Source organism: Pogona vitticeps, chromosome 9, assembly GCF_051106095.1.
Source record: "Pogona vitticeps strain Pit_001003342236 chromosome 9, PviZW2.1, whole genome shotgun sequence".
Taxonomy (NCBI): Eukaryota; Metazoa; Chordata; class Lepidosauria; order Squamata; family Agamidae; genus Pogona; species Pogona vitticeps.
This window is the reverse complement of record NC_135791.1, coordinates 25310512-25331618: the sequence shown is the minus strand read 5'-3', so window position 1 is coordinate 25331618 and position 21107 is coordinate 25310512. Positions and strand designations below refer to the sequence as shown.

The following is a 21107-nucleotide window of genomic DNA, read 5'->3' as shown; positions in this document are numbered from 1 at the left end:
CGGAGCTCTCCGTCTGACAGTCAAGGGCTTCCAAGCCAATCAGCGTCAGCCGGTTGCGCGTTTCTTTCTCGGAGAGGAGAGCCCTGGAAGAAAAGGGTAAGGGGGCGGGCGGTGGCCTAATGGGCGGTGCCACCGGCTCGAATGACGGCGCCTTTCGCGTATGACGAAGCGAGTCCGGTTGACGGACGTTGCTCTCGCCCAGTGACGACTCGGCGACGGTTGAGTGGGCGGCGAATAGGAGAGGGGGAAAAGGAGAAGCAGCTGCCCAGTGGCGGCAGTTGAGGTGCGGCGGCGGCCAGGTGAGTGGCCGCGGGTGGGGGAGGGAGCCCCTCGCCCCGACTTGGTTGCCCCCCCACACCCCCGTGACCCCCCCGGGAAAGGAGCGAGTGGAAGCCCCCTCTCCGATTGGCCCGTGTTTGTCTTCTGCACCCACCCAAGGGGCGCCCTCCCTCGGACTACAGGTCCCATCATCCCCCATGGTCGCGGGAGGGGTGGGTGTATAACCCCCCCGGGGGGCCAAATACGTGCTGCTTTAGAGAACTTGTGAATAGTCCTCTCTCTCTGTTTTAATTGGAAGGCTGCAAATCCCATCATCGCTGGCTGGGGGGGATCATGGGAGTTGTAGTCCTAAAAGGGGGGGCGTTTCTAGGACCCTCCATTGCACCCTTTCTCAGGTTACCTTCCTCCTATGACCCCCCCAACTCCTCTCTACTCTTGACTCCCTCCCCACTGGGGTTTCTCACTCTTGGGGGACCCCCTCCCCATAATCTTCTCTCCCTTCTTCCCCCCCCCACAATCCCCAATGGAGTCTCCCACCCTCTTTCGCCCCCTCCCCACACTGGTCCCTGCAGACCTCCAGGTTTGTTTCTCCTTGCTTCGGACATAACACCTACCGGTTCCCCTGCCTTGGACTACATATCCCATCATCCCCTTGGACACCATGGCTATGAGGGTGGGCATCCAGGAGGCCTGGGTAGCTGGCCACCGCTGATAACTCTTGACGGACTAAATAGAGACGAGCTTTGAAGTACAGCCAGATGGAGCTTCCATGGCCAGGAGCAGTGTGTCTCTGGAGATCAGCTGTCCGGAAGTAAAGAGGGTGGTCGCGCATCCCAGACTCTGGAAGACTGGGATCCCAGTGCAACAACCTTGAGCGACCCTAGCGCAGCCTTCCCCAGAGGCCCCCCCCCACTCTCAGATGTCCCACATATTGAAGTCCCACATATCTGAACTGGGGAAGGTGGCTCTAATAAGCGAGCCACACTGCATGCTGTGTAAGGGATCGTACTTAACCGCCGTTCTGTTGTGCTAAAACGTTTCATCCCAATTCCTAGAGCCAAGCCTAAAGTTGAAACCCGCCATTCACAAAACAATTTTAACCTAGGGCTGTTCTGTGTCTGTCTTTGCCTTGCCTCCTGAAACAAAGGGTGAACGCTCAAGGCTTTTATCTTCTGCTTACAAGCTTTCTGGATTTCCTTCCCTCCCAGGGAGGTGGATTGCGGCTGGACAGTTGGCATTCCGAGGTAGTAAACTCTTCCTGCCCGGTGGAAGCCTGGGCCACCATGGCCAAGCTGCACGGCCTGCAAGCCGACTATGTTTTCCGTGGCGTCGAGCATGTTGTCCGGATGACGGTGGAAGGAAACCTGCTGGAAGTGGAAGTGGAGGACCGGCTTACCACAGACCAGTGGCGAGGAGAATTTGATGCTGCCTGTGAGTACTGCCTTGGACTACAGGTCCCATCATGCCCTTGTCTCATACTACAGGTCCCATCATTCCCCAGAGGCTGAGAAACAGAATTACTGCCACGAAGTGGACAGAGAGAGAGAGAGAGAGAGAGAGAGAGAGAGATGCATCTTGGAGCAGAATGTGAGAAAGATCCTGGAGCGGTTGTTTTTTTAACTACAAATCCCAGAATACCCAGGGCCAACATTGGCCTGGGCTGGCTCGGGAACTCTGGGCAACATCACCCAAAAAGGCAGATTTTCCAACTTTTTTTTCCCCAACCTCTCCCAAGGTGTTCAAATACTACTCTGGGCACCAGTTTTATAAGAATGCGGCTCAAGAATGTGGTTCTGAATAAGATCAAGCTTGGCCTGAAAATGAACTTTTCTTTATTTATTTTGTATGGCATAGTAAAATACAGCATTATGGCATAGGGATGAACTTAAGTTAAGTGAACAATTCTGAACTTTAACAGCTTTTCCTTTTTAAATTTAAATAAAAATATATAAAGCTAATTTCCACGTAGAGCTTTGGATGTAATATTTAAACCACATGAAGTGTGCTTTATTTTTATCACACGCAGCCCGTTCATTTTTTTTTCAGACCGTTGGTACGTTGAAAAGGTTTGTTGGATGAGTATAAATTAAACAAACACCTGAATCAGATCATGTTCTATTTAGCAGTGGACATTTTTTTCCCCTGGGAAACCCATCTCAGTTTGTTTAGTTATTTAATTAAAATGTTTTTACAGTGCCTTTCTCCTTTAAAAGACTCAAGTTCTGCCTTCTTCAGCCCTCGTCGTCCGCACCGAAGCTGGCATTCCTCCTGTTCGTCTCTTTGTTTTTCCTCACAGTCATTGAAGATCTCACACACAAGACGGGGAACTTCAAACAGTTTGGGATATTTTGCAGCATGCTGGAGTCAGCTTTGGCTCAGGTGAGGCCCCTCCAAATGTCATTGTAATACATCAGGTATATTCTCACTAAAGGAAAAAACCCTTTTCCGGGATTTCCAAATAGAGAAAACCCAGTAGTGCTTCCCCATCCCCTTCTTCCCTGGGTGCCCTGGGACGACTGCTCAGCTGGCCCAAGGCTACCCAGGCTGGCTCTTCTCCCAGGAGGCACCAGTGGGGGAATCGAACTTCCAACCTCTGGCTCTGCAATCAGATGCTGTACTTAACTCGCTGAGCTATCCAACCAGCTTTTGGTATCACAGAAGAAACCAAAACGATCCGCAGCATCTTCCAACCGAGGGAGAAAAAGTGAGGTCACAGTAGTAGAGGAGAGCTGAGAAACGCAGGTACAACTCCCTGCTCATCCAGGTTAACTTTAGGTAGTTATTTAGGACTGGTCGCCACCTCTCAGCCTAACCTGCCTGACGGGACCATTGTGGCAAAAAAATAAAGTAGAAGAGAAGAATAGTACACGCTACCTGAAACTCCTTGGAAATTGCTGGTGTTCTTTGCCCTGAAGTCACTTCTGACTTACCGGAATCTATGGATTAGCGATCTCCGGAGAATTTTGTTCTTAGCAGCCCGCTCAGGTTTTGCAAACTGAAGGCTGTGGCTTCCTTCCATCGTGTGTTCAGTCTTCCTTTCCCCCCAGCATCGCTGCCTTCTTCCGCCCCTTGGAGGGAGGGTGGAGTAAAAAGATCTGTGTCCTTCGTCCTGTGTAGAGCAGCGAGTCGGTCACTCTGGATCTTCTCACCTACACGGACCTGGAGGCGCTGAGAAACAGGAAGATCGGGCTGGGTCCCCGACACCTGTCAGCTGCCAAAAGCGTCTCCCCGCTGAACTCCAAGCGCTACCTCATCCTGATCTACTCCGTGGAATTTGACAGGTGAGGGGCACCACCTGAACTGAGGATGACATCTTGAGCCATTGGCTTGCTGGACGCCACCGCTCCTGCGTCCTGGGGAGGAGTCCCGGGGTGGGAAAACCTAGGGATGTGTGTGCATGTGTGTGTTTGTAGGTGAGTGTGAGTTGGACAACCCACCTCCCAGCTCTTGATATTTGCACTCACTTGCTGCTGTGGGTCTTCTGACCCGCGACTGTGTCCTTCCCCAGGATCCATTACCCGCTCCCGCTGCCCTACGTGGGGAAGCCCGATCCGGTCGTCCTGCAGAAGGTGATCCGAGAGCTCAAGGAGGAGCTGGCCGTCTTGAAGGCAAAGCCGGGCAAGGACTTCCGGGAGGCTGAGATTCGCCGACTCCGGGAAGAGTGAGTTAGATGGGGTGTTAACCTGAGCAGATCTGGAGGCATTTGTCTACATTCAATCTTCTGAATTCCTTTGAATTTCCTGCTGATTTGAGAAGTGTCAGAATTACCGTAGCACACCCAATGTTACCTCAAAATCAGAACAGACACATGGGGAAAATCCTTGAGCTGTTCGTTGACTCTGCTTGTATGTTAATGTTCCTCTTTCACAGCTGCTTACAAAGAGCTGTAAACTTAAACTATCCAATTAAAATTTTTGCACCTCTGCCTTAGTGTGCATTAGTTAATAGCCGTGGCAGCAGAATTGCTGGGCCATGAAATGGTTTTAAAATTCATAGTGTTGGTCTGAAAATGACTTTTGAGAGAAGACTTAATGGCAAGTAACAAAGAGTCTAGCAGGCCCTTTTCTCTGGTGATTTGTAAACAGTCCCGCTGCTAAAGGTCACTGAGAGATAAACAGGTGGGATTGAAACAAAGTCTTTGCAAAACCTCAGCCGGTTTTAAAGTTGCTTTGCTAAACCTAAGTTCCTCGATGCTTAGCCAGTCTTTTTTGCTTAAGGCTGCCCTTGATTTCACTTCTGTTCGCCCTCCGCAGCCTGCAGCACGCCTTGGAGGAGAAGCGAGCCGTGGAGATGGCCCTGGTGGGCCTGCAGGAGGAATTGAAGCTGGCCAGCAAGAGCAGTGCCTTCAAGGAAGTGAAGATCCTCAAGAAGGTGGTCCAGAGCCTCGAGGAGGAACTGACCAAAGAGAGGGCCCGGCACCAGCGGGCCGCCAACAAGCGCCTGCAGGAGAGCCGGCAGCTGGCGGACGAGGTCAGCCAAACCTTGGCCACGTGGCATCCTTCCATTCTCTTCCCCCCCCCCCGGCCCCGGGAATGAGCTGCATGGATGCCAGGCGTCACTGAGCCAGGCGACGTGGCAGGACCTGAAAAAGGGGCCACCTGGGCAGTGTATCTCTGGATTTCTGCAACCAGGCAGCTCCGACTTAAAAAAAAAATCTGCAGCCTATGTAAAATACTGCCAATGTGTGCCCATAATTCTTTTTATGAGTTATTTTGCCTAGTGTGTTCTTTTTTGGCTCATGATGGAGAAGCATGAGGCCATTCTCCTGTTTAGGGATGGTTTTATTTTTCCTGCTCGGTAGCTCTCGATACGTTAGCGGGATACTTTGTCCGTGCTTTCAATATATATTTTAAATTGAGATGTGGGGGAGGATTACCTGGACCTTCTTCAGGTCTTGATGGGTATGCCTCCCATCATTCCTTACCATTGACTATGCCATTTAATGCTGATGGAACATGTAGTCCAAGAGAGGAAGTGCCTCTGCCACACTGGCTGCGGGATTCAAGAGAGAAGTAGACTGGGAGACGGTGTCCGTATTTCCTACACATGCTATCCTTATTCTTTCCCTCCTGCAACTCAACTTGGTTCCCCTTATCTGAGAAAGGGCTTCCAGATTGCAAGTTGAAAGAGTGGGGGTCCCAGGCCAGCCAGTCTTTCTGCTCTGAAACCAGCCCCAAACCTCCTGGCTTTTCCGGACCTCTCCCCTCCATCCTCCTTGAAAAGTACATTGGCCTGTTTCGTCCGCTTCTCATGAGTTAATCTGACCTTTTATGACTTTCCATTTTCTTTTCCATCGGTTGCACAGTTGGCAGAGATGAAAGCAACCGAGAGGAGCCTCCGGATCCGGGTGAAGAACCTGACCAGCGAGCTGGCCTTGTACAAGAAAGGGTGAGCAAGACGCCCGGACCAAGCCCCAGGCCTTGGCGCCCGTTCCTGGGCAAGTCCGTGGATGCCGGTTCCATGCTGGGGGAGAACTGGGTGTGTGATGGCACTCAGGATATTGAAGGTGCCGCTCGCACCCTCTCTTCGCCTCGCCCTTACATCAAAGGGTTGCCGTTTGGGAGAAAATGGGGCGGTGGAGATGGGGGCCTCCTGCCGTGGGCTCTCGGGGCGAAGGAAAGGATAAGAGATGTAGCCAATTGATGGAAGACGTAACATAGGATGTCCTGAACCCAAGGAACGCTGGCTTTCCTCTTCTCCAGCCACTTCTCTTCCCCTCTTCTCTTCCTAGGCGCTTCACCCCCGTCGGACCCTCTCCCCAAAACCACTCTGCCGCCTCCCGCCATTTTGCTCAGGCCGCCCCCGCCAAGAAGAAAGAGGGCCGCCGTTCGGCCTCAGGAGAGAGGTCGAACTCTCAGGAACGCAGCGGGAGCTGGGGGCGCAGCCGGCCACGGTCCACCTCCAGGGAGGGGCGCAGCGGGAGCCAAGGGCACCTCCCTCGTCAGTCGCCCTCCCTGACGGGTGAGAGAGGGGTCAGCCGTCCTTCCCGGGGGCTGCCTTGCCTCCCCCCCCAGCTCAGGAGGAGAGTGGGTTTTGGTACCCACCCCCTCGCACCTTTGCCAGAGCAATGCCTTCAGAGTTTAGGACCTGGTTCGAGTGAAATCCCAGTCCAAGGGTGCAGGATTGGGGCCCTTCGGATGGAAGAAGCAGGCTTTGCTTCTTTGGGCGCCCCCTTTCCAAACGCAGGCCTAGTTACCCTCCCATTCCTAGGAAGAGAGGGGTGGGATCCAGACCTGGGAAAACATGCACAGAGCCTGGAATCTCTTAGGTGGCATGGCCAGCCACCCTGCTAGCGACAGGATTGGGAGATTTGTCATTCAAAAAAATGGAAAACGGTCATTTCATGTCTTCCAGCAGAACCCAGTTTCTCTCGTTGGTCTCCCCTTGACCCAGAAAGCACCTCTATTCCCATCTTGAGCACTTGTCAGTTCTCCAGGGCAAAAAGAGGTAGAGGCTTCCTTACCCCGCAGGCTACCGAGTAATCCCAGACTCAGCCTTTTTAAAGCTCCCACCTTATAGGCAGACCAGGTTCTTTGTGTTCTTGCACAAAACCCTCACGAGATCTGGTGTTTTTTTTCCTTCCGTAGGCACCCGGGCACCGCGATTTGACCCCACAGCCTTTGTAAAGGCCAAGGAGCGCAAGCAGAAGGAGGTGGAGCAGAAAAAGTGAGTCGCTTTTTGCCAGAGAGGGCTGTCTTCTCTTCTTTCCACCCAGTCCATGGCACAGTCAGCAGCAGCCAGGTGTCTTCTGCTGGAGGCAGAAATATACTTTTAATTTTTGGGGACACTTGTTTTTGAACACCTGTTAGACTTCAGCCTTCCCAACATGACATATCAGATTAAAATAACCACAGCGGTGCAGAGGTTAAACGGCAGTACAGCAGCCGAAACTCTGCTCACAACTTGGGTTCAATCCAGGGCAGCTGGCTCACGGTTCGCTCAGCCTTCCATCCTTCCGAGGTTGGTAAATTGAGTACCCAGCTTTCTTGGGGAGAGGGTGTGTGCCAATGTGTAGCCCGCAAAATTAAATCCTAAATTGCACAAAGAGTGGTTTAAGCACTACAGGGCAGTATATAAGCAGCACACCTTGCTTTCCTTTTGAAAATAAAGTGGGGGGGGGGGGAATAAATGCCAGTCAATAATAAGCAGCCAGCCTAGGGAACATTAAAATAACAACTGGCGAGCAAGTCAAAGTTAATGGTTTGGTTTAGTTTTATGTTTTGCTGATCTGTCTCTTTCTCTCCGGCTTCAGCAAGCGATGCCTCCGGCGGGGGGTGGGGGACACCCCGCCTAGCGGGTGGCACCACCGTGCCCAGACCAGGGGCCCCTCGGCTTTCAGCAACGGCAGCCTCGGGAAGAGCCGAGCGAGGAGCTCTTCAGGTGGGTCTCAGTGGGAAGTCGTTGCCGAGAAACGGTCCCCATCTCCATGGCGGTGAGATTGTTTCCCCGCTGGGTTTTTGCCACGGCATCCACACACCTGGTGCTTTGCAGAGTCCGAACAGAGTCTGTTCTTTGTCGGGGGTATGCCCACGCTATATCGTTATACCAGTTTGGGTCTTAAGGATCAGAGAGAGAGAGAGAGCCAAGGCCTGAACTCCCCCGTGATGGAGCAAAGCTGGTTATAAGCTCTGCTCTTCAGGAAGCGGTGCCCTCAGGTGAAGTTTGCCCAGCTTTTTGCAGTGTCTCTGTCAATTTTTGAAAACATCAGCCTTTGTGGCAAATAATCCTTGTCCACATTTCCTTCCCTTTTCCTTACCAGCGTACGTTTAGATGCCAGATTTGCTTTAGCTATGAGGCGGAAGTGATCTGCAGAGATGATCTTCCTTTGCTTTCAACTGTGAGGTTGATGTCAGTAACGTCACACACACACACAACCCCCATCTCCAGTGCTCAGAGCTGAGAGGTTGCCTTAATCTCTCACCCATCCTGTCCCTTCTCTTTGAAAAGCTGCACTATTTGTGATCATTCCATTCTGACAGTTTCACTCTGGCAAACATTCCATGACCATCAGCCAATGGCCCAGAGTAGGCTTTTTAAAACTTAGCTTACAGTCAGGATTCAGCGTATTATATTATTAGGGAGGTGCTGCTTAGGGCCGGCTTCTGCTCCTGCTTTGGACATTGCAAGGACAGAGATGTGTGTACACGTTCGCCAACTGCAGCTCCCAGAACACTCCAGCCAGCCAAGAATGGAAGCCCAGAATATGGTTTTTACAAGCTTTCCTACTTCGTGACTTGGATCGGCAGAACTGCCTTTCACAGCTCGGCCCTCAGAGGTAGCGTTTTCGTCATCCTTGATCTCGCCCTGAGCTCACTTTCTCTCACTCTCTCTTTCGCCTCCGCAGTGGAAAGCTTCCGCAGCCGGCGGTCCTCAGCAAGCTCGGGGAGCGAAGCGGACGATTATTCAGAACCTGCTGCATCCAGGTAAGGAGGCCGAGGCAGGGCCAAAGGTGGCCTCTGGAGCATAGCAGGGGTACCTGGTGACATTTATGCCAACCCTGAGCTGCTTTCTGCTAAAATCCCGAGGTTGATTAGTGGGTTTTGTTTCCCGTAAGAACTTATTCTCACATCCAGGAGTGAATAAATTATTTGGCATAGGGGGTGGGTGGATGTTGCTCTTTCAAAAATCCTTGCCGACTGGCGTAGTGCCCAAAATTTGGCTGTAGCCGCAAGACCTCTGGGGTGTAAGAGGAGGCTCGCATGACCTTATCGACCCCACGGCGGCATGGATCCATCTGTTTGTCCGCTCCGCCTTCCAGGCCAATTTTTATTCATCCCTTGGCTTCGTGTCCAGCCCATCCTTCCTCTGCTGAACCCACGGTGGCTTACATGATCATTCTTCTCCCCTCTTTCTATGCACAGCTGCCCTCGGAGGCAGGCCAGGCGGAAGGAGAGAGGGATTGTCCCGAGGGGACCAAGTGGGGGATTTAACCCCAGCTCGGCCAGATCTTAACTGAATATTTGAAGGACAACAATCTTTTTAGGGAAAGGAAGGAGGAGGGCATAGCTGGGAGAGAAGGCAAAACACTTTTTTTTTCACTACTGCTTGGGGAGAGCAAGGCTTTCCGGGACAACATCAGCAGCAGGGAAGAGAAACTGGAGGTCACATTTTCTCCTGCTGTTGTTCTAGTCCTTTGGAATGACCCAAGCCAGCTCTATAATGCAAAGGCTGGTTGCTACTTCGATTCTTTGGGAAGTTGCTACTTCCGTTCTTTGATCGGAGTTAAGAATCAAGGATGGTGGAAGCTGGATCTGAGTGCCTGAAACCCAGAGGGAGGTATTCTTACTGTAACTTCAGCTCTACAAGACGTGTCCTCCCAGATTTCTGTTTATGTTTATTCACCTCTCAGGAGCCGGAGGCGAGGGGCAAGGGGCAGGAAACCCTTGAGTTCCTCATCGTGGAACGGCCCCACAGGGGTAAGTGCCGGGCAGAGAGGGCTCCTCTTCCAGAATCGCTGCTGGACAGATGTATTGGCGGCTTCTGTCTTGAAGGAGACTCTGGGGTCTTGTTTAGCTAGGACGGAATGAAACGATGGCCGCTTCCTGTCCTGCGTTATAGGTTCCCCATGCAGACGGTGGCCACAGGAAGCGCTTGGTCAGCACCCCCACCCCAGGTGAGCGAGGAGATAAAGGTAAGCCCTCGGTCACCTCAGGGACCATCTTGCGCTGAACACAGCGCTGAGACCGCAGTGAGATCTTTCGGCCTCTCTGGAGCCGGTCTGGAGCGCCCTTGCTAAGTCCCACCACCGAAGTTCCACAAGTGTCCATGGGACGGATCGGTTCCTGTGCACCACGCGGCTATTGGAAACCACATGTAGAGTTTATTTTTTAAAAAAGGAGTCCTGTTAAACCTGGAGGCTTAACAAATTTTCTTGGGCATTAAGCTTTTCGATGAGCTGCAAGCCCTCTCCTTAAGAACATCTGCAGAAGTGAGCTGTCGTACATGAAACTTATGCCAGATTTAACACACACACACACACACACACACACACACACACACACACACACACACACACACACCTTTAAGATGTCAAAGGACCTCAGCTGTTGGCTGTAAAGAGGCAAAAATAACTACCCCTATACAGTAGGAATGTCTAGGAAGACATCCCTAGCTAAATTAGTTTACCACCGTTAGATGCAGCTCTTCCACCTTTGTTCACATCCGGTGCGCCTGATCTGGACTCAAGGACTATAATTTATCCCAGAGTTTGCTGTGTTTCCATCAGGCAGTCCATTTAAGAGCCATGATCCACGGCGGCTTATAATCTTTGCCAAAGCTGTATCTCAACAGCAGCTCCTGTCCTGGTCGTAGAGCCTCACAGGGCAAAGAGAAGCTCCTGGCTCTCTCGATCCTGCTTTCTTAGGAGAGTAGGGCACAGCTGAATGGCTTCTTTGCCTTTTAGACAAGGTCCTGGGTGGCAGAGCGATAAGAGACGGTAGTGGGGGGGGGGGGTTGGGGGCAAGGCTAAGAATGCCAGTGGCCAAACTGTTGGAGGGATTTCTGGGAGGTGGAAGCAAAAAAACCCAAATATTTCCCACCGCGGGCAGAGGCGTACATGCTAGGAGAACCACTTGAAGGCTGGGTGCTGTGTTGCCCAAAGACTTGGCACGCCCTTCCTTCTCTACCTGCCTGGGAGGTGCAAGGTATTACGGGACCAGCTCCCTGCTGCGTAAATGTCTTTGATCCTGTGTATTCCGGTAGCGGCCACCATCAGCCCAGTGCCCAGTCTCCCAGGCCCTGCAGAAGGTAACACGGTTGTTTTGCCCAGCAGAGAATCTATACGACGAGCCATCGGCTGACCTCTCCGAGATTGACGCTCGGCTACAGGCGCTGCAGGAGTACATGAACAAACTCGAGACAAGAACGTAACCTCTCCTCTAACAGAAGAAACCACGTCAGGCCTTCCAGCAGATGATGTTGGTAGGATGGCTGGCCTGCCAGGAAGAGGCCAAAAGATAAAGAGGCCGCGCTTTCCCCACACACACACACACACCATTCTGGTGTTTTTTTCCATTCCAAACGGAGCCTTTCTCTGCCACCGTCTTCTTTCGAAAAAGCCAAGAGATGATCTGTAAAGAGGTGGTACCAGGATGGGACTCACAGAGGTGCTTATGTTCACCTCTAGAAAACACGTGTGCTTCTTTGAAGAAATAGAAGCTGGTGAGAATGGTTTTCCTCCATCCTCTCCAGTGCCACTTTGGTTTTAGGGGAGGATCTGCAGTGCATGGGGCATATAAGGGGAGATGGAGAACTTTTTAGCCTTATTCTTTTTTCCCCTCCTCTTGCCTTAAAAGTTGGGGTGGGGAGAAAGAGGAGAGAAACCCCCGGACCAGCGGACTTCCTCTGTCGGACCCTTCCCTCGGTATCCCATCCCCATTCCTTCCCATCCTGATTGATGTAAAACCTGCAGCTCTCTGGCTCCTGGGTGGACATGAAACGCAGGTCTCTTTCCATCGCTTCCTCTCCGGCGGTCTCTCCCTTGCAGGCATCTGCCTGGGGCGATGGACATTTCTTTTAACTGCACCGCTTCTGTATCGTCGTCTCTTTCTGGCTGTCTTGGTGAAGAGGCGAGGTCCTGCAGGGAATCAGTTTTGGGGCCTGCACGGGGAGCAGAGCAGTCCCACCCACCCCGCAGCCGTCGGGCCAACCTTTCTAAACCAGGTGCTGCCTGCCCTCTTGTTCTGCTGGCCCGTTTAATTTCTCCCACCGCGACCAAGCTGAAGACGAGGCCAGTTTTAATGATTTGACCCTCTATTTGTTTCTTTTGCTCGTCTGTTGGCGTGGCCCCTTTAGACTTGAGATTAGGGTGGGCGTATAGGGGTGGTTCTTTAGAAGTCGCCTTGCCTTCTTGGCCCGTGGGCTGGTCAGCCGGCTTCCCTGGATCTGCTCCTTGTTGACTTCTTCATTGAGCCCCTTTTCCCTTTGGATACGATGACCAGCCAGGTAGGAAAGTTTCTGGGCGTACAGCAACCCTTTTCTGTAAATAAACTGTTTTTCCTGGGGAAAAAAATAAAAAAACCTTTTCTATGTGAAACGTTGGTTTCTTGGCCCCTGCTGAGCTCCTGCACTCATGTTGAAGGACCATCTGAACCAGCAAGCCTACCTGGAAACAAAGCCAGACCACGGGCCCCCTCTCCCATGTCTGATGTTCAGAGGCAGCCAGCCTTGGGATCTTGAGGTGGGACCCAGTCGTGACGACAGCTAGACAGTGGATCAAGGTCCTTGGGCTCCCACCTTTGCAAGGTCTTTATTTCATGGTGTTCAAGCCATCGGAGCTCACGGCCCACAAAAGAGCATTTCGGACTTGGCACAAAAAACATAACATTATAAGGGGAACTGGGAAGGAATCTCTAATGACTGATCAATCCTTCAGGCCCTGGAGTAATTGACATTTGTGCTTTTTGAACATGGGGGGGAAATGCTTTTGGCTTTTAAATAGTAACCAGGCTGAAGCAGGTAAACACAGCCCACAACAACAACAAAAAATACATTAACTGCTTCCATGCATAAACAACCACGGAGAATGGCTTGTTCACTTTCACCTATCTGCATGTTGATTTTTGGTTAATTAATGACGGGACATTCCAGGCGCAGCTTTCCCTGTTGGCTTGAGCTTACCAAGAGAGATCAGGTCATTACAATGTCCCTTTTCACTGTTAGGAGGCTGTGTCGCATTCTGATAGCACTGTAGAACTACAGTATTTGTGATCCCATCAGGGGTTTCTTAGAAATCATTTTTGCTTTGTGTTTTTGAGATGCAGGACCACCATAGCGTAAGAATCAGTGTTTAGGCAAATTGAAGGATCAGCTTAGATCCAAAGGCATTTTGAGCTCAAGAAGAATTTCTTTGAGAGTACTGTACATGGTTTGCATAAAGGCTGGATAGCTCAGTGGTTTAGGTCAGAGATTGGGGGTTCGATTCCCCCACTGAGTCTTTCAGGAGAAGAGCCAGCCTGGGTGGCCTTGGGTCAGCTGCACACCGTCCCAGGGCTCCCTCTAGAGGAAGGGGATGGGAAACCACTTCTGATTATTTCCTTCCTGGAAAAACCCAGACAAAAGGCCGCCGTAAGTCAGAATCGACTTGATGGCATATTATTTTTAAACGAGGCAAAAAAACCACCCACAGAGATACTTGTGGTAGCTTGGAGTGAAGTGATTTTGCGTAAAATGTTCTACATCATACGCATGCATCTGAGGAAGTATGCTAGTACAAATGTGTTAGCCTTTGAGGCATCACAAGATTCCCTTGCTGTTTTTTCCCGTTATCAACAAATACAGCTACTCTTCCAGAAATCATCTCTTGCTTCCGACTCAGCTTTGCAACTAGGGAGGCATGCAGTGCTTACTTTGGTTATCATCAAAGTAAGAAGTCTAGTCTTCAGGCACCTGAAGAGACACTTTCTCAGTTTGCCTGCTGAAGAAGAGTTCTGTGACACTTGGAAATTTGCAGTCCTGCCTAAGGCCAGGAGTGTGAGAAAATCTTCCCACACAGGAGGAGGCTCGAGAGCTATCCAGGGTGCTGAAAATATTGTTTTAAAAGTAATTTTCCATTCGGGAGCCTGCTCCAAATCATCACACACAAAAGCATTCCATCTCTGTAGAGGTGAACCTCAATACCAAGTCTCTTGTTTTCTTCCTTCAGCCTTGCTGAATCATCCTGGGCTCTATATTTATTAGCCAGCCAAAAACATTCAAACAGAGAAAACACGTGGCATTCAAAAGCAAGAGGAAAACATTTATTGAACAGTTTGCTTATAAAGCTACCTGAAAAAGGAGGATCACAGGCCTAGACTAGACAAGCAGCAGAAGTCAGAGGGGATAAATTCCTTAGACGGAAGAACAGAACATACTAGTTCAGAGGGCAGGGAGCGGAGAAATTATATTTGAATGCCCTCCCTAACATGTGATGTAACAGTTCCTCCCTGGAAGCAGAAAGCTAGCACAGCAAGGAAAAGGCTGGGCAAGAAATTCTCCCTGATATGCTAGTTTTTTTACTTGCAGGGTTCTCTCTCTTTTTTTTAATTTGGCATTCAGAAATAACATGTCTCTCCACTCCCTCGGGCTTCTGCTGCATGCCGAGACTAGGCCTAAGGGACGTTTTACAGATTACAATCATTTCTTCCATATTAATCAATCCATATACAGAGCCTGCGAGAGACCTGAGTGACAGCCTCATGTTTTACATAATCCTTTCTCCGAAGTCACCTTTAGACGGGACCATAAATAATTTCAAGAACAGTAGAGACCTGTTTTCCTTGATAAAGGATGGAACCAGTTGCAGAGTGGCCAGAGGTGGACGGAGAATATCTTGGACGGAGAATATCCCAGAATCTTCTGGGCATTTCTTCCATGCCACATTGAAAAAAGTGCCATCACAAAACGATGTTTTAAATGGTGTTTTTTCGCTTTGCGAAGATCAGTTCCCTGCTTCAGGAACCGATTCTTCGCATTATGACGATCAAAACAGGTTTTCAAAATGGCAGCCGGGTGCTCAAAATGGCCCCCCACTGTGCTTAGGGACGGATTCCTTGCTATACAGGCACTGAAAATGGCTGCCATATGGAGGATCTTCGCTGGATGATGAGTTTTTAGCCTATTGGAACGCATTAACCAGGTTTTAATGCGTTTCAATGGGTTTTTTATTTTCGCTTTACGACGTTTTCACTCTACAGCGATTTCACTGGAACGAATTAACGTCGTTAAGCGAAGCATCGCTGTATGACCATGCTTATTTCTATGAGCCTGAATGGGAAGGCCTAGCTAGGCCTAGCTTCCTGTTCAGAAAGAAAGCTCCCAGCTAGCAGCGGGACAGGAACAGGAAGGCGGGTTGGAGCTAGGCCTAGTTAGGCCTCGAAGCCTTCCAGGCCAGGCCTTTTTCTCCCAGGCGAGCCACATTTAGGTGTCTGGAAGGTCTCTGTGTGCCAGGTAGATCTCCCAGAATGGAGGATTGTGGGATTTGTAGTCCAAAAAAATCCCCAAAAAACCACCCCTAAACAGTGTGCGCCTCACAGGGCTATCAAGGACGGAAGGGCTGCAAGAAAACATTGACAACCAGACTGGTCCCACCTAGTCCGAAACAGACACTCCCACGGGGAGTAGGAGAAAGACCCGACCCTCCTCCAAACCTTCAGGAACAACTGCTAGGCCAAGAAAATTCCTTTGGGACTGAAGGACGTTCCTCAGCAATCTTCTCCTTCCTGCCGCCATTTGGACTTCCAGAGCCGGGCTGCCAACATCTGTGTTTCGTGTCCGCTTAGAGGGGCACCTCACCATCCCGCCTGCCCGCTGTGGCCTCCTTGGTTGGTAGTGGCACCTCTTCCTACAAAGCGCATGGCTCCCTACACCCAAGTCAAGTGTGTCCTTCTCACACACCACACAAGGTCTACTCCCTCTCTCTCACTCCCCTTGAATGACATTTCTGAGTCTCCAACAGGAACTTGCTTTGCTCATGTAACAAATCTCTTTTTTTTTCCCCCTCCGTGGCCTTTCCGTGTCTCATCCGAAGGTGTCTCAAGTCATCTGGGTCCCTTCCACCTAGAGCCTCAGGTATTCCGCCAAGAAAGTGGCGAGGATCTTGCTTAAATTCCGAATGGTGGGCGGATGCAAATTCGCTTCCGTGTCTTCCATGGTGTGCCAGACGTCAGGGAAAGGGGTGGCAATGAGGTGAAGCACGGGGACACCTGTCAGAAAGGCAAAGATACATAACCAGGTGTAAGTCTAGAGGTGTAAAATTTAAGGATATTTCCATTTTTTTTCCCAGAAGAAAAAAACATGGAAAAAAGCATGTTTTCCCCCCTAGAAAAACTGGATATTTCTGGAAATTTTACATCTCTAGAGAGAACTTATATACATAAAGTCCCAGAAGTCTTTCATTAAGGTCTTCTTATATAGTTTGAATACCATGCCATAGACACTCCTTTTTTTCCCAATTTTTCCAGGGAAAAAATAAAAAGCGGCTTTGGAAGAAAACAGGAAAAAAAACTTGTCCCCCCCCCCCAGTTTTTCTGGGGGTTTTTTCCAGGCCTTGCCATCTCTATATAAGTCCAAAGCTATTTGGTCAACTGATGTTAACACACATGCCTACAGTGGGGTGTAGTGGACATAGTGATGGATTAGGATTCCAGAGGACAGGATTCGAATCCGTGCTCGGCCACAGGAACTCACTTGGGAATGGAACTGTGGTTAAACCGCTCCTCAAATGTCTCACTTAACCCTGAAAGTCCTTATTAGGGTTGCTAGAAGTCAGTTCTGATTTGACAACACAGAACATACGCACAACTAGGACATGACTACATGCTATAGGCTGTCAAGTTGGAACTGACTTCTATTGATCCTAATAGGACTTCCAAGATAAGTGAGATATTTAATGAGTGTTTTTTACTGAGTGGGAATTTGAACCCAGGACTCCTGAATCCTAGTCTGCCATTCTATCCCCTACCCCGCAGAATAGCCTTTCTCCCAGTAGAAGGACCCCAAGCAGCTCACAAATAGCTTCAGGAAGTTAAATAAATGTATACATAATGTTTAAGTGTTTGATCCACTCTTCTTATTAAACCAAAATCAATGCCCTCCAAATATGACAAAGGGAGCAGTTGGGTTGGGGAAACCGAGTCACAGGGTCACGGTACCTTTCCGGAGGAAGGGCACATGATCATCCTCAATGGGGCCAAAGACGGGATCCCGGTGGAAATACATCTCCTCTTTGGGGTGAGACTCCAGAAGCCCTAATCGATGTAGTCGCTTTTCTGCAGAAGGCAACAAAGGGACTAAACACTTTATTTTTATTTTAAACACCCACTGTGCATCACCAGTGATCGGGGCTACCATTTGCTAAGAGCCACAGGAGGAACTGGCTAAATATTCTATAGCTCGTTTCTCTTCCTGCCCAAGCTTTGGAGGCACAGAAGAGAACCCCACCCCTCGTTTCTGATAGCCTCCACCCTCAAAACTGCTGCTATGGGTCTGGTTTTCCCCCATTCCTGTCTCCACTCCTTACCGATGCTGACAAGCCTTTCAAACCAACCAGCGGTTGCCACAAAATGGTTCCGGATGGTGGGCTCCCGGGCTCCCAGCAGGTCCAGGAGAACAAAGAGGGACTGCAAAGAGGGAAGGGGGGGGGGTTAAAAACAAAGCAAAGCACCACTAGAGTTTTGTGTTGCAGTGTTTTGAATTTTGTTTAGATTCCTCTAGCTGCACAGCAAAAATGCAGGGATTCACAGAGCAGAATAGCTCCAGGTTCATCCAATTTAATTCATCCCTTGTTTTCATCCACTGGCACTTACAGTCTCAATAATTCACTGAGACATTAGTAAGAGGAAGAATAAAAACCACTTTCTTTACTTACTGTTGAACAGATTGAACAGCAAACTGTCAAACGTGGCTGACTACAGAATGCTTTAACAGACAAAAGAGGGGGGGGGGACCCCAGGCAGAGATGCAGAGCCCTCTTTGAAATCAGAGGCAGGGAAAGAATGACCGGCCAGTACTGGACAGTCTGACGGTCACCTCCTAGCCAAACCTAAAGTAATGAGAATTCAGCAAACGAGGGCACACTTCAAAACTGGAAAGTAGCAGATCAGTAGAGGATAGAGGGGTGGTTTGAAAGCTAATCTGCCAGGAAAATCTTTCACAACCCTAGGCCGCCCCTGGACTGTACTGGTCCTCGTTTCCAAACCCATGGTGTAGAAAAGTACTCACAATAGCTTGGAGCTGGGTTGAGCCCGGGCGGTGTGGGGCCTTTGCCATGCGTTCAGCCAGATGACGGGCTCCGTAGAGAGAGTCTGTTTTGCTCCATTCTCTGAAGGCTTCCTCGCCATCAAAAAACAGAAGCTGGAGGGTCATGGGAGCACCCTAAACCATAAAGTAGCCAGACGGTTAGGTTTCAGCTGGTTAGGGTTCAAACCGAGACGAAGCAGTTGCAAGATGAAAACCTGGATTATTTTTATTTTCCTTCTGCTGTCCGTACTTGTAAAAACGATAACAAGTGCAATGAATTTCAAGGGAGGGGGGAGAGAGAATCAGGTTAAAACCTGTCAATAAATCGAGTTTCCAACACCCTAAGGGGAAAATATTTCTAGCCGGTTTTTCTAGACTACTTAAGAATTGTTTTCTAATCCACTAAAGTATCTTAGTCTTCCCTCCCCACAAATAAAGAGCTCAAATATGTCAACCTTTGCTCTTTTTAGAAAAAAACAACAACACCCTGTCATTTACACATGCCTTTTAAGACAAGGTTACCATCAAGGACAGAGCTTTGATGAACTGAGAAAAGTAGCCCAAATTTCAGCGTTCCCAAGTGCAAAAGTAAAACAGGATCATGGTCTTTGTGGTGACTTTATTGTTCGATTTCTGTTAAATCCTTCTTTTTAAAAAAAATATTTCTGCTAATTTCCTTGCATAGTATCTGATAGCATAAAAGCATAATTAAGAAACATCAAAACAAAATTAATAAATGTGAAAACAGTATTAATAAACATAAAAATTAATAGCAAATGAAGACAAAAATAATAAAAGTAGAATAAACTTTAGAAAATGCCATTTTTTGCCCCAGACAAAGTTCCACCTTGCACCAATTTAAGGGTTTAGGCAGAGAACAGCCCAATTTCAAATCCAACTTCACCCTCAAGTCAACAAGCATAAACCAGACCTTTCTCTTTTGAACCTAAAGTCCATTTGAAAGAGGTGTGAGGCATACAAGGTCCACCTGACAGCTCTTACCACTAGGCATGGCTCCCACTTTCTCAGGAGACAAACCTGTTCTTTGGTTTTCAGGAGCTCCTTGTCCAGCGCCGTCGCCAGCTCCAGCAGGATCGAACAAGGCACAGCCGAATCTGTGGCCCCCAGGAACGCTCGGCCGTGCTCGTCACGGGGGAAGTATTTAGAATCGTAGTGGCAGGCCAGCGTCAGGCACCTGGGCGCTGCGGGATCCAGCGTTGCCACCACATTGGCAAAGTTCACGGTGCCGTGGGGCGTGCTGTCCTCAAAAGTGTCCAGTTCTACGTGCCATGAAGCCTCCAGCATCCTCAGCCTTTCTGTGATGAACTGGGGGCAAGAAGAGGGTTGCAAGATGAAGAACTAGGGGATTGTATACTGGCGCAGTGTTCTAGTCCTCAGTGACTCTCCCGCAAGCCATTTCTCCAAACCCTCCCAGTAAAGAAGAGGCAACCGTCTTTCTTATGCTCTTGGGAAAGCATTTAGAAGAGCAAGGCAGCTGAGGTTGCATGGGGCCCAGGAACAGTATTCAGAAAAGCCCCGAGTTCAAATCCCGCTTAAGAGCCTTAGGCCAGCCTCTACTCTCTCCCATTGTACAGACTACAAATCCCAGAATCCTCCAGGCAGCATGTCCCTGCCCCCCCCAGGGCATCATCCAGGTGCCGATCTCCAGAGACAACGTGCGCATACACACACCCGACTCACCTGCCGGACCCTCCGATTCCCGGGACTGCCAGGGTACCTCTCCACCAGCATAGGCTGCAGGTAAGTGCCCCAAAGGCGCTGGAGATCCACCTGGGAGGCCAGGTGTTTCAGGTGACTGCTGGAGAGACTTCGGGGCTTGTGGTCCTCCTGCGGGGAGGGGAGACCTTTAGGGTTCGGGTCAGTGGAAACTGAGGAATTGCCACCCAGAGAAAGCCCTCCTTGGGTTCAAAATTATCTACCAAAACACACACAACACACAAACAGGGATCCTCACAAGTCCCCCCCCCACGTGCTGGTCATTTCCCCCTTATTGCCAAGGCTACCTTAGGACCCCCCTAGGCAGGAAGGGTCTCGCATCCTTACAACCTCTGTCCACATGTGTGACAATAGTAAGTCCACTTGTCTGCGTCCACTGAAATAACAAATTTTGGATTTTGGGAGGTAAGTGAAGAAGCACCCCTTCGCCGCCCCCTTTCCCCCCCCCCCAAGCAGGGCAGACTCCTCCGCCGGCCGGGGTGCTCACCTGCAAACCACGGTGGGTTGTCTCTTCATTAGACAGACAGACCCCCCCCTTCAAATCTCAAACAAGCGGGCAGCTTGCGGCCCCTGCAGGCCTCTTCGTCGGGCTGGGCATTCCCGGACCTTCCAGGGGGAGGAGGGCCAACGGGGGAAGCCTCCCAAGCGCCCAGCCTGGACGAAGACTCCTGCAGGACTCGGAAGCGGGCTTTGCTTTCCGGGTTTGAGAACGGCCCGCTTTTCGTTTGGGATTCTGCACCACCCGGACCCCACAGAGTTCTTCGTCTCTGTCTCTCTTGTCGTACCTACCTGGGCGTTTGGCAGGGGCTTCTGTTGTTGCGGCTGCTGCTGCTGCTCCTTTCTCTCCTGCGAGGCTGGAGGCTCGGGGGTGGTTCTTCCCACCCCCCAGAAGCAATACACCCCCAGCAAAGAGCCCCCAGCCAGGGCCAGCAGGAGGGCGAGGAGCCAGCGGCGGTGCCAGCGGATCGGGCTCCCGCGCCTCGACCCCGCCAAGGGGCCCCCGGGGTCCAGCCCTCCGCGACCCCCGGCCGCCGCCCCGCCGCCCATCCCCGGCCGGCCCCGGCGCGACCCTTTCCGCATCGCGGGGAAGCCCGGACAGCCGGCCTACTCCTTGGGGGAGTGGCCTCAGGGGGAAGCCCCGCCCAGGCCGCGGCAGGGATGAATGAGCCGCGGCCACGCCTTCCCTGGGATAAAGGCGGAGGGAGGAAAAAAAGGCAGCCACGCCCACTAGGCTTCCAGCCTATCGGCAGGAGGCAGGGGGGTGGAGCCCCCGCGGAGCCGCGCCCACTTCCTCCTTAAGGACACGTGGCTTAAGCTGAGCGCCTTCTCGCCTCTTGTATTTCAGAGCCTCAAGGGCGGGTGTGAAACCTGGGCAG

The 21107-nt window shown here is 50.7% G+C and overlaps 2 protein-coding genes across 3 annotated transcripts; one reads left to right on the top strand and one right to left on the bottom strand.

Moving 5' to 3' along the window:
* The first annotated feature begins 71 nt into the window (after positions 1 to 71).
* CCDC61 (coiled-coil domain containing 61) lies at positions 72 to 12313 on the top strand. Of its 2 annotated transcripts, none has more exons than XM_072979601.2 (14): positions 72 to 299; positions 1488 to 1710; positions 2576 to 2658; positions 3397 to 3560; positions 3788 to 3940; positions 4533 to 4749; positions 5585 to 5667; positions 6011 to 6240; positions 6867 to 6945; positions 7532 to 7659; positions 8624 to 8702; positions 9629 to 9695; positions 9838 to 9892; positions 11051 to 12313. In XM_072979601.2, the coding sequence occupies exons 2-14, from the start codon at positions 1563 to 1565 to the stop codon at positions 11146 to 11148; spliced, it is 1584 nt and encodes a 527-aa protein (XP_072835702.2). In that variant the 5' UTR covers positions 72 to 299; positions 1488 to 1562; the 3' UTR covers positions 11149 to 12313. The 2 variants fall into 2 exon arrangements, with proteins under 2 accessions (XP_072835702.2, XP_020642924.3); XM_020787265.3 differs by having other exon boundaries at positions 83 to 299; positions 9838 to 9910.
* Positions 12314 to 14001: 1688 nt separating this feature from the next.
* QPCTL (glutaminyl-peptide cyclotransferase like) lies at positions 14002 to 20859 on the bottom strand. Its single transcript, XM_072979648.2, has 7 exons — positions 20521 to 20859; positions 19696 to 19842; positions 19033 to 19320; positions 17977 to 18129; positions 17276 to 17375; positions 16908 to 17024; positions 14002 to 15959 (listed from the first exon to the last, which is right to left on the bottom strand). The coding sequence occupies exons 1-7, from the start codon at positions 20809 to 20811 to the stop codon at positions 15814 to 15816; spliced, it is 1242 nt and encodes a 413-aa protein (XP_072835749.2). The 5' UTR covers positions 20812 to 20859; the 3' UTR covers positions 14002 to 15813.
* Positions 20860 to 21107: the final 248 nt, after the last annotated feature.